Source organism: Sapajus apella, unplaced genomic scaffold (genome assembly GCF_009761245.1).
Source record: "Sapajus apella isolate SASKATOON/1434 unplaced genomic scaffold, GSC_monkey_1.0 scaffold2, whole genome shotgun sequence".
NCBI classification, from domain to species: Eukaryota; Metazoa; Chordata; class Mammalia; order Primates; family Cebidae; genus Sapajus; species Sapajus apella.
This window is the reverse complement of record NW_022436942.1, coordinates 30,942,910-30,956,055: the sequence shown is the minus strand read 5'-3', so window position 1 is coordinate 30,956,055 and position 13,146 is coordinate 30,942,910. Positions and strand designations below refer to the sequence as shown.

General features: G+C 37.7%; 1 protein-coding gene across 1 annotated transcript in view; it reads left to right on the top strand.

Annotated features, from left to right (window-relative positions):
- Positions 1–161: 161 nt before the first annotated feature.
- ZFC3H1 (zinc finger C3H1-type containing) overlaps positions 162–13,146 on the top strand; it is a 53,079-nt gene continuing 40,094 nt past the window's right edge. The window contains exons 1-2 of the mRNA XM_032295714.1: positions 162–989; positions 7,472–7,885. Of these exons, the coding sequence (XP_032151605.1) occupies positions 392–989; positions 7,472–7,885 (1,012 nt within the window). The 5' untranslated portion in view covers positions 162–391. The remainder of the gene's footprint in view (positions 990–7,471; positions 7,886–13,146) is intronic.

Below are 13,146 nucleotides of genomic sequence, written 5' to 3'. Positions count from 1 at the left end.
GACCGGAAAAGTAAAGCCGAAGAGGACGAGAGACTACAAATCCCAGTGAATATCGCGTGGTTCTTATTATCGCGTGAATTGGGAGCCTTTGTTTCCTGCGTGTCGCAGGAAGTGACGTTTTGTGCACAGCCGCTACCTGAGCCCATTTCTCGCGAGGCGGAAGAACCCCGATCGCTGAGGAGCAAGGGGGCGCTAGGAAAGGGAAGTGGGTTGCGACGGTCCGGTGAGAGAGAGCTGGGGTGCCGGGAAGTTGGGGAGCCGAGGCCGCTAGGTGTCCGAGTAGGGTAAGACCGCACCGACCCGGTCCGTTAGGAAAGAAGGGAAACGAGGCAATTGCCGGGCGGATCCCCGGACGGAGGGCTAAGGTTGTGTGGAAGGCGCTGCTCTTCGGATGGCGACCGCAGATACTCCGGCCCCGGCCTCCAGTGGCCTCTCGCCGAAGGAAGAAGGGGAGCTTGAAGATGGGGAAATCAGTGACGACGATAACAACAGCCAGATACGGAGCCGGAGCAGCAGCAGCAGCAGTGGCGGCGGGCTGTTACCGTATCCGCGGCGAAGGCCTCCTCACTCGGCCCGGGGCGGTGGATCCGGCGGAGGCGGTGGCTCTTCCTCGTCATCGTCCTCTTCTCAGCAGCAGCTGAGGAATTTCTCACGCTCGCGGCACGCGTCTGAGCGGGGCCACCTCAGGGGACCCAGCAGCTACCGACCCAAAGAACCATTCCGGTCTCATCCGCCCTCTGTGCGGATGCCTTCGAGCTCACTGTCCGAAAGCAGTCCCCGGCCGTCTTTCTGGGAGCGGAGCCACCTCGCCTTGGACCGTTTCCGCTTTCGAGGCAGGCCTTACCGGGGTGGGAGTCGCTGGAGTCGGGGGCGAGGAGTGGGTGAGCGAGGAGGCAAGCCGGGGTGTAGACCTCCTCTGGGAGGAGGAGCAGGATCCGGATTCAGTAGCAGTCAGAGCTGGCGAGAGCCCTCTCCACCTCGGAAGAGCTGTATCCTTAACGTGGCGGTCGGCGCTGGGTGTGTCACTAAAGTTCCCTTTCGCGTCATCACTAGGTCTGTGAGACGAGAGTAACTTTGAACCATCAGAACCGCTTATTTCTCCCTGAGTCAGTATACTGAAAGTAAGTTGTTCTTTCGTAGTTCCCCATGTGTCACACGATAGCGTTGTTCCTAAGATTGCTTCATTGGGTATACTGCTTTTTAACATTAACTTGTTGTGGATTGGGTTAAGCTAATGAAATCTAAGACAGTAAAGTCCGATTTGTAATAATACCTTAGAAGCTCAAGTTTCATTAGCATTTGTAATTTTGCTGTTACAGAAACTTTCTATTTTATGTGAAGTTGACTTAGGTTATTAAATGGAGAAAAAAATATTGGTAACAGTTTGAGGAATACTGTTGCTTTATCATATTGCAGTTTGACACTGAAAATTGTAAAGTTACGTTCTGCACTCTTTTTGTGATTCTAATACCTTAGAAGCCGAAGTTTCATTAGCATTTGTATTTTTGCTGGTACAGAAACTTTGTATTTTATGTGAAGCTGACTTAGGTTATTAGATGGAGAAAAAATATCTTAAACAGTTTGAGGAATACTGTTGCTTTATCATGTTGCAGTTTGACACTGAAAATTGTAAAGTTTCTTTCCACACAGTCCTGCACTATTTTTGTGATTCTTTTTTTTATCTTGATTTATTCCAGTTGCTGCCTTTTAAAGTCGGGGGGGGGGGCGGTGGGAACTGGTGCCTTTACCAAGTCTGTTAATTCAGAACTTTTTGATTCATTTGATCTTTTTGGAACGCTTTACCTCCTTAACATGTCTATTCTGTGTTCACTTTTGCACATTGTATAACTTTTCTTGCTGACTAAATGAGGGTTAGAGAGAGAAAAATCAACTTATCAGCATTTTTATTTTAATATGTTAGAGTGGAGGAATGTGTATGGGAGGGTGGAGATTATGGACAAGTTGAGAAAGGAGATAGTAAAGTACCAGATTTTTGCTACTTCTAACCTTATTCTCAGTTTTTTTTTAAACATTACTGAGTTTACTCAGGATTTATAGAGAGGAATCAATCATCCGAAGGTTTCCTGCTTTGTAATGGGCTTGTAGAATACTATCTTGACTTATTCTGTGATCATTGCAAAAATTGTTTAAAGACTTCATTACTGGTTGTAATTCTCGTCGTGTAACGGTTTTTAATTTCGTCATTATATATGAAACAAGTAGTGACACTTATTTGGGAGAAAGTCAGAATTACTTTTATAGACCACTTAGGACTAGAATAGGTCTTTCTCAAATATCATGATATAAAGGGGGCAGGGAATGTACATTTGGGTAAGAGACGGCAGCTCCTGATGCTAGTCTTCTGAAAAATTTACTTCTGCAACCAAAAGTTGGGTTAGGAGCGTTTCAGGATTGTTTCAGAGAAAACCATGTAGTGGCCGGGCATGGTGTCTTATGCCTGTAATCCCAACACTTTGAGAGGCCAAGGTGGCGGATCATTTGAGGTCAGGAGTGCAAGACCAACCTGGCCAACATGGTGAAACCCCATCTCTACTAAAAATACAAAAATTAGCCAGGCGTGGTGTTGGGCTTCTGTGTTTCCAGCTACCCAGGAGGCTGAGGCAGAAGAATTGCTTGAGCTCAGGAGGCATAGTCGCAGTGAGCAGAGATTGCACCACTGCACTCCAGCCTGGGCGGTAAAGGGATACTCCGGTTTCAAAAAAAAAAAAGAGAGAGAGAAAATCATATAGATATTTAACTTTTTAAAAGGCAAAGGCAGCAGATGTGGCTGGGTGCAGTGGCTCACGCCTGTAATCCCAGTACTTTGGGAGGCTAAGGCGGCTGGATCACGAGGTCAGGAGTTCAAGATACACCTGGCCAATATGGTGAAAACCTGTCTGTACTAAAAATACAGAAATTAGCCAGGCATGGTGGCGTGCCTGTAGCTAATCAGGAGACTGAGGCAGGAGAATCACTTGAATCTGGGGGTGGGGGGAGGTTTGCAGTGAGCAGAGATTGCCCCACTGCACTCCAGCCTGGGCAACAGATCAAGGCTGTGTCTCAAAACACACACACGCATGCGCGCGCAGGTTAGAAAACCTCTGCCCAGGATGTTTCTTAATCCATGGATTTGTGGTCTTTATTGAATCCAAAAGCAGAAAGGCTATTGAAGCATATATATGTATATGGTTTTTAAATTTTTTTAATTAAAAAATTTAAATTTGTTAAATTTTTTTTGGAGAGATGAGGTCATGCTATGTTGCCCAGGCTGGTCTCGAACTTGTAGCCTTAAGAAATCCTCTTCCATGGAGTCCAGAAGTGCTGGGATTTATAGGCAGGAGCCATTGATCTATATGTGTTTTTTAAAGGTACAAAGATGAAACTTGTAGTTTTATTAGGGAAACAAATGAAAATAAGTAGTTGCAGTTTAGTATAAAAAGTTGAAATTGAGGTATGTATATAATTAGTCCTATGGGAGCTCAAAGCTTTTTCTTAAAATCCTTATTCTATATTAGAAAAGGGGTAGGTGAGGGGGCTTGCTTGTTTTTTCTTTTGTCCTCTTTCTGTGTGTTTTGGGCCTCTACCATAGTCCTTTATTAATTGGTAAGCTTGTATGTTTTGATTAGTAAACTGGATATATTCTGGTATCCAGTCTAAATATATCCAGTCTGCTTGTGTGACTTTGATTTCATAAATGAGCTACCTTGCTGTTTTTCTTTTCCAGATGCTGCACTTAAGAGGATGCTTGTTTTGATCCTCTGCTCATTGTTTTTATGAAGTATCTCTAATTCATCCTAGAGGTGGTGTTCTTTTTAAGAATTTGAGAAGGTTGGATGACCTGGTCCATTAAAAAAAAGAAAAAAAAAAAAAAAAAGAATTTGAGAAGGAAATCGTAGTTCCCAGTTACTTTTGTGTAATGTGAGCAAACAAAATATTTGTTACAAAACTTTATTCAAATCTATTTAATATCAACATTGTAATAAGTTTTAATTCATATTTCCAGTGTGTGATTATAATAACACCCTTTTTTATTTTGCAAATACTGTATAAAGAAAAGATGCAGGTTACTTTGTGGCATATTTCTATAATTTAGAAGTGAAGTAGTTTGAGTATAGGGTTTATTTATTTCTATTTTTGCCGTAACCCCTTTCACTGTAGTAACTAAGATATGCTAGCTGCAACTTTAAAGAAATAGAATAAACCAGATTCTATTGCAGTTCTTATTTTCATTCTTAGTTTTTCTTAATGATAGACACTTTGTCAGTACATCTTAGTATGTTTACCTTGAATGACTACCCTTTTGAACTTTCACATTCAATGAGAACTAACATAATTAGGCCAGTGTCTCTTATCAGTAAAAAGTCATTCCATTTTCAGCTGCAGCTGAAAAGGTTAAATACCACTTCTTTTTGTTTAAACCAAGGTTCAGTTAGAAATTGCATCTTGACAAGCTTAAGTGTTGGTTTGATCTTAGCTATTCTGTATAAATAAGGATGGATTTTCTTTAGCCTTAAAGGAGATTAGTCAGTTATGGTTGTAACTCGATTGCTTTCCCTTATTTTTCTGTTTAGCATATTTGTTAGTATATTGAATATCATTTCCCTTTGCAGATATTTCCAAGGTCTTTAGTCTTTTTTTTTTTTTTAACTGTAGTTGTGCCTTTAAATGGCTCCAGTGAAAAGTAAGATGTAAATGCAGATAATTACAAAATTTATGTACAAAGAGTACATAAGAGGGGAAGAGGAAGTGTGAAACTCAGGCTTCACAGAGGTGACATTTGAATTGGGGTTAAGTTGAAGAACAGACAAACTTGGACACAAAGCTATGGAAAAATTGTGATGAGCAGCGGAGAAAGTAAGTTTGGAAAGGAAAGCACAGGTCATTTATTTATATTTATTCTTAGGATTTTGGGCTTTTATTTAAGTGAAATTTAACAAGGGGTGTGATCTTATATTTGTGTTCTAGAAAGATTACTCTGGCAGCAGACATATGAAAGATTTCTTGTAGGAGATAGAGAGATATCTTATGACCAGGATAAACTCTCCTGTGTTAGGTCAAACTGTGGAGGTGCATTAGAATGCTCGAAATGAAAAGAGACAGGGGCTAAGTAGTGCTCCCTGAAGAGCACCATTATTTTACAAGTGGGAGAGAAAGGACTAAGTGGAGACTTAAAGGACAAAAAATAGAGAAACAAATGGAGAGGGGGAGTTACAGAAGCCAAGAGAGAAGTGGTTTATAGTGTCAGATGCTCAGAGGGATCAAGTAAAAAAAATAAGATTTGAAAACATTGATGGGGAAACTTAGCCACAGCAGTTTCTGTGGATTAATGGGACAGAAACCAGATTCCATTTGGTAAGAAGGGTGCAGAGAAACTAGTTTTCTTTCAAGAAACTTGGCTTTGAAGAGATCAGAGAACCAAAGATATACTAGAATAGTTGTGCTGTAGAACTGTTAAGATTTTCAAATGTACTTCTTATTTTTGTTTCTCAAATGATGCTAATTAATATTTTTAGAATTGGTCATTTTAAAATCTTTTCTGCTGCTTGTCCTGTGAGGAGTTAAAACAGAATAACCATATTTGGGATACTGTAATGTTAAATCCTAACCAACTGAAAATGATCTATAGGCTGAGTACAGTGACTCATGCCTGTAATCCCAACACTTTGGGAGGATGAGGCAGGTGGATCACCTGAGGTCAGGAGTTCAAGACCAACCTGGCCAACATGGTGAATACCCATCTCTACCAGAAATACAAAAATTAGCCCGGTGTAGTGGCATGAACCTGTAATCCCAGCTACTCAGGAGGCTGAGGCAGAAGAATTGCTTGAACCTGGGAGACGGAGGTTGCATTGAGCTGAGATCGTGCCACTGCACTCCAGCCTGGCTGACAGAGCAAGACTCTGTCTCAAAACAAACAAAAAACCAAAAAATCTATAAATGATATGTTAAAACTACAGGAGGTACTTGTCTGCAAATGTACTTCTCTGGCAAATGTCTAGTCTGGAAAAATGAGGTGTAACAATTCTCATGTATGAATTGTGTACAATAATAATTGTAGTTTGAAACTTTGTAGCTGTTTTTAAGGAAGAAGTTACTTTCCGTGTATCACTATGTTAGAGAAGAAAACAAAAACAGTAGGTTCAGATTATTTTCTTTCTTTTTTTTTTTTCCGGTTGATTATTTTCATAACATTTCCCCTTGTCTGTAGGGGAAAAACAGGACATACACTTTGAGTACTATTTTAAAGTGGTGTTTTTTTTTGTTTTTTTTTTTTTGAAACGGAGTCTCCACCAGTTGCCCAGGCTGGAGTGCAGTGGGGCCATCTCTGCTAACTGCAGCCTCCGCCTCCGGGGTTCAAGCAATTCTCCTGCCTCAGCCTCCTGAGTAGCTGGGATTACAGGCGCCTGCCACCACGCCCAGCAGACGGGATTTTGCCACGTTGGCCAGGCTGGTCTGGAATTCCTGACCTCGGGTGATCCACCCGCTTTGGCCTCCCATAGTTCTGGGATTACAGGTGTGATCCAGCGTGCTGGGCCTAAAGTGATTTTTAAGAATTTTATAACCATAATTAGTTCAGTTTTGCATATGTTAGTTGTTAGTATACTTGGTGAGCTCAAAGCTTGTTAGATTTTTAAGAAAATATCATTCATAAATCAGTCTACTGTCAGTGTTCATTTTTTATCTCTTAGTTTTTAAAAAATTGAGACATGAGAAGAAACTAAAGAGAAGAAACATTTCCTCCTGATTATCTGAAGTGTAAATTTCTTTTTTTCTTTTTCCTTTTTTTGAGTCAGAGTCTCGTTCTGTCGCCCAGGCTGGAATGCAGTGTTGTGATCTCGGCTCACTGCAGCCTCCACCCAGGTTCAAGTGATTCTCCTGCCTCAGCCTCCACAGTAGCTGGGACTACAGGCCCGTGCCACCACGCCTGGCTAATTTTTGTATTTTTAGTAGACACAGGGTTTCACCAGTTGGCCAGGCAGTTCTCGAACTTCTGACCGCAAGTGATCCACCTACCTTGGCCTCCCAAAGTGCTGTGATTACAGGTGTAAACCACCGCACCTGGCCCCCTGAAATGTAAGTTGTCCACATTTGTGACAAACCATTCAGTTTCTCCCCTCTTCCTTAAGAAAAGAATCTTTAACATCCAACTAATGATGGACTTTCCTGGAATTTACAGAAGGAAGGATGCTGTAACCTATCTAACTAGGTGGACTACCTGTGGATACTACTGGTAATTACGACACTAGTGATTTTGTAAGTGGAGTATTTATATGATACTTGTTAAATTCAAATATGGGCACATAATGCAAGTGGGCATTAGCTGCACATACATTAAATGAAATTTAGGAATTTTAAAATACCGGTTTATCTTTCTTGAAAAATTAAAATGGGAGAAAATTAACATCTAATTTTTTTTGTTAAATTTAACTGGAAAATTTTTGGACACTGGTTTCCTTAATATGCTGTTCAGCTAAAAGTTTCGGAAGGTCTCCATCAAGAAAAAATTATTCATCAAAAAATGAAAACTGTGTGGAAGAAACTTTTGAAGATTTGCTTTTGAAGTATAAGCAAATACAGTTGGAACTAGAATGCATCAATAAAGATGAAAAACTAGCTTTGAGTAGCAAAGAAGAGAATGTGCAGGAAGATCCTAAAACATTGAACTTTGAGGACCAAACTAGCACTGATAATGTCAGTATTACAAAGGATTCAAGTAAAGAAGTAGCTCCTGAGGAGAAAACACAAGTCAAAACTTTTCAGGCATTTGAGTTAAAACCACTCAGGCAAAAATTGACTTTACCAGGAGATAAGAACCGGTTGAAAAAAGTTAAAGATGGAACAAAACAGCTTTCCCTGAAATCCGACACTGCAGATTCTAGTCAAGGTAATGAAATTAAATACTTAAGTTAATAATGACTCTTCTTTATCTAAAGGAGTAACTACTTGTTTTAGTAGTGTATTTCATTGAAATGAATCTAATTATCTGTAAATTATTTTCTACTTTCTATGTAGACGTTCATTATTATTTAATAATGACTAATTTTGTTTGCTTTTAGTTTTTATTTCTTTATTTTTTTTGCCTGACATGCTGGCCTCTATAATAGAAAGTTATATGTAAGTGATAATAGTGGACACCTTTGTTTCCTGATTTAAATGGTTTTGACGTTTTCCATTAAATATGATGTTAAGTTTTTTGTAGGTATCCCTTGTTAGATAAAGGAGGGTTTTACCCTGGTTCTTAGTTTGAAATTTTCAGCATAAATGGATGTTGAAGTTTACAAAATCTTTTTTCTTCATTGCTGAATGAGCATCTAATTTATTTTAATTTGTTAGTATAATGAATTATGTAATTTATTTCTAGTATTAAACCAGCCTAGCATGCTTGGGTTAAATATAGTTTATGATATACCATTTTAAAATCATGGATTTGGCTTGTTTTTTCTTTTTATTATTAAGATATAATTTATATACAGTAAAATTTACCTTTAAACATTATAAATGTATAAGTTTATAGTTTTTCAGGTTTTGACAAATGCAGACAGTTGGGTAACCATCACCAGCCACCATTAAGATGCAGAATAGTTTCATCTACTTCAAATAGTTTCTCCAAGTATCTTTGTAGTTAACCCCTCCCTCAGCCCTTAGTTCACCTGGTAACCACTGATCTTTCCCTATACTTTGGCCTTTCCATAATGTCACATTAATGGAGTCATATAGTATATTGCCTTTTTTTTTGAGACAGAGTTTTGCTCTTGTTGCCCAAGCTGGAGTGCAGTGGCGTGATCTCTGCTTACTGCAACCTCTGCCTCCTAGGTTCAAGCAATTCTCCGGCATCAGCCTCCTGAGTAGCTGGGATTACAGGTGCACACCACCATGCTCAGCTAATTTTTTGTATTTTTAGTAGAGATGGGGTTTCATCGTGTTGGCCAGGCTGGTCTCGAACTCCTGACCTCAGGTAATTCACCTGCCTCGGCCTCCCAAAGTGCTGGGATTACAGGCGTGAGCCACCACACCTGGCCTATGTTGCCTTTTGATTATAGCTTATTTCATTTAGCATAATGTGTTTGAAATGTATTCATATAGTTTTTTTGTCAGTAATTCTTTATTATTGTTGAGTATCCCATCATACTATAGTTTATCCATTTCCCAGTTATGTTTGGGTTTTCCCAATTTTTGACCATTATAAATAAAGGTTTGCTAGTGTTTTGTTTAGAATTTTTTATCTGTGTTCATAGCCTGTAATTTCCGCCCCCGCTCTTTTTCCTTGCCAGTTTTTAATGTAAGGTTATGATACTCACAAAATTAGTTGGCGCTGGTTTCATCTTTATTCTCTGTAATAGTTGAAGATTGGAATTATTCTGAGATACATGGTAGATCTTACTCATAAAAGTCTCTGGGCCTGGGTGGAGATTTTTTCTGAGAAGGTTTTAATCTGACTGTTCATGTTTTCTATTTCTGTTAAGGCAGTTTATGTAAACTATATTTTTTTTGTAATATATCTATTTCCTATGTTATAGAAGTTATAAAAATTATTAAGAGTCCTTTACTTTTTTATTTGTAGTATTTATAAATTGTATCTTTTTTTTTTCCTGCTCTCTTCTTTAATTTCCCCTGAAATAAGTCCATAGGTTTTTAAATTCAGTAGTTTTCAGCCTCTCCTGTTAAGATCATTTTAGGCCATAAATTTCGACTTGTTCTGTCTCAAGTTGGGATATTAAACTTTTTCATTCACTCTAAATATTTCTAATTTTTATTTTTCATTGACTTGTAAGCTACTTGGTAGTATGTTTTTTATAAACATGTAGGTTTTCTAGCAGTATTTTTTTATTGATATCTAAGTCAATCATACTGTCAAAAAATAAGATTGCTATAACCAATCTTTTGAAATACTTAGAGACTTCCTTTATTGTCTAGTATATAATCAATTTTTTATAAGTTCTGGATATGTTTGAAATGAATGTATAGATTTCTTGAGCTTCTCATGTTGTTTACGTCTTTATTTTTTGACTTGCTTGATCAGTTACTGAGAACAGTTTGTCAGAATTTGCCAGTATGATGGTGAATTTGTGATTTTTACTTTTTGCTTTAAGTACTGTGAAGCTGGGTAATTGAGTCATTATGTAGTGACTTTATCTCTAATGTTTTTGACTAAAAGACTATTTTGTCTTATATTAATAGCCATGTCATCTTTGTCTTTATGTAATTTCCCACCCTTTCAGTCTTTCTATATCTTCATGTCTCAGGTATTCTGTATAGTTTAGAGCTGGATTTAATTTATAATTTAGTATGACAATATTTGTCTTTTAACTTGAACATACAGTCTACTCATATTTTTTATGATTATTGATATTTGGTTTTCTTTTTTTCTTTCTAGCCTCATATTTTTCTTCACACAATTTTTTTTGTTTGTTTGTTTGCTAGTTTGGAAGTTAGATACTAAATTTCTGGTCTTATAGTCCTACCAGTGTTTAAAGTTAATTAAGAACCTTACCCTTTCCCTAAAATACAAAGAATGATGCTTGCTTGATTACCTTTGCCTATATATTTAGCACTTTCTTGGCTTACTCCTGACCATAAACTTGTTTGTAACCCATATCAATTTTTACTTCAGTTCTTTCACTCTGAGGGTAATGACTGTCTTGCTCTTGGCCATTTTGTTTTCACTTGTTCTCCTGGCTCTGGCTCTAACTTCTTCTGCCTTCTCTGGGACCTTGCTTTATTTATTCTGCTTTATCTTTAACCATTGTCTCCTTAGGGTGTTCTTAATATATTTGAGTTTTCCAGCCAAAAATGGAAATCCTCTTTCTCATCCTACATTCTCTCTTAAACTTCCTTTTTTCAATAAGACTTCTGAGACATCTAGCCTGTACCAGCTTTTCACTTTACTTCTCATTTCCTTGTTAACCCAATACAGTTTGCTTTTCTACCCCATCACAATACTGAAACTACTTATGGCAGTTTCCTATGACCTAACTGCAAATTTTAGTGGATGTTTTTTATTTCGTTCTTCCATTCATTCAAAAATTAGTTGAGCACTTTATTCCAGGCTCTTGGAAATAAATTGATGAACAAAATAGGTAGTCACTTATGCCTTCATGGGCTTGCATTTTAGAAGATAAAACAGTAAACATGATGAGTAAATTAACTGTTATGAAAGATTAAAAGTATAGCAGGGTAAGTAGGAAAGGGATAGGGAGGATACAGGTTGCAGCACTAATAAGGTAGTCAGCATAGGTATCTATTTGAAGGTGAGATTTAAAGAAAGACTTTAAAGACAGTAAGAGAATAGCCAAATGTATATCTGGTGGAAGAGCCTTCTACACAAAAGGAATAACTAAAGCAGTGATTTTCAAAGTGTGGTTTCTGGGGACTGCATTATATGGGAACTTGATAGAAGCACAAATTCTCAGTCTCTACCTTAGATCTACTGAATTGGGAGCTCTGGAAATGAGGCCTAGTAATCTGTATTTAATTAGCCCTCCTGTTGATTCTGCTACGTGCTGAAGTCTGAGAATTGCTGAACTAGAGAAATGACCATAATACAGAAGGATGCCTGATGTGCTTGGGGAAGAACAAGGAGTCCTGTGCTAATACAGAAGAGAGAGTGAGGGGAATGAATAATGGGAGAGAAGGGATTGGAAATGGCAGGAGGGGGTAGATCTTAAAGAGAGAGCCTTGTAAAAACTTTTTTTTATTTCTAGTGAAATGGGAGCTCTTACAGGGTTTTGAGCAAAGGACTGACATAATTTGTTTTACATTTTTAAGCATCACTCTGGCTGCATTGTTGAGAATATTCCATTGGGGGTAGATGTCTCTACTATATTCAGTTACAGTTTTCTTACCTTGAAATTTTGGGATTTCTGCAATATTATACCTATCTGGATTTTAAAAATAACCTTCTGATTTTCCTTTTCTGTCTTTTGTTTGTTTTAAATAACTTTTCTTGTGTAATTTCTTAATTTGTCATGTACTTAATGTCCCATTCTCTTGGTGTATTCTCATTATTATGGTTTTAACTACCACCCATATGCTGATGACTTGAGCTCACATTAGAGTTTCAGTTGGTAATATTTTAATTACTATGTGACAAGAACAGTGTTCATTTTGGAGGTTTTGAGTAAAAATTGAGATAATTTTATTGTACAGACCTCTGACAGTGGTAGAACAATGTCTAGCTACCCATCTGATCAGTTTAAACCTGCGTTTATAATCTTTGTGTAAAGTTATATTTATTGTCTGAAATTTGTATTTATTTATTTATTGAATTTATTGTAATTATTTTTAAGGTAGAAATGTAGTCATAAGGTACCTGCTATGTTAATAGATATTTGCCTCTATGCTACATTAAAGGGAGGTGCTGCCATTTTGTATAGACAAGTGAGATCCTAATCAGCTATTTGATTTCTCATGACCTAATGAAATTCGTAAGTTTCTCATGTAGGTGAAAAATTTAGTGCTTTCTCTGTTTATTATTGGAAGGCTGTTTAATGTTTCTCTGTTTATTTTTGTGTAATAGTTATTACTATTCTGTTGTTTTTAAAAGTATGATTATTTTTGTGATAATGGGATATATTCATTCCCCAGTATTTCCACACTGCAAAATTGTACAATAAAAACAATAGGGTGTATGGAGAAAGTGGGTTAGAGGAACAACAGTCAAAAGCTTTGTCCGTGGCATATGAAAAAAAAGATAGGAATCAACGAAAAATGATAGGACAGCTTTGCATGTGAAATGGGGAAAAAAAAAAGTCTGAAATATTAAAGTAAATGTGAGCTTTCAATAAAATAGACCTAAAGTATACCTGTGGAAGTGCAGCATTTGCTACTTATGAGTTGTTTTGAAGTAGAACAAGGAGTGTTACCTGAAATGATATAGTAAATTGTAATACCAGATGTGGATGGATATGGCTTATAACACACACACTGAACTTGGGTAGTTGATAGATACTTTCAAGTACATGGCTCAGATGACTTGGGTGCAGTTTTCAGCATTCTTAGTGTTTCTCTGAGACAAATCACACATAAGTAAATGTAAAATTTGTGTTATGTTCACATTCTTTTCTTTTTATTTTTTTTTGAGACAAAGTCTTGCTCTGTCACCCAGGCTAGAGTGCAGTGGTGTGATCTTGGCTCACTGCAACCTCC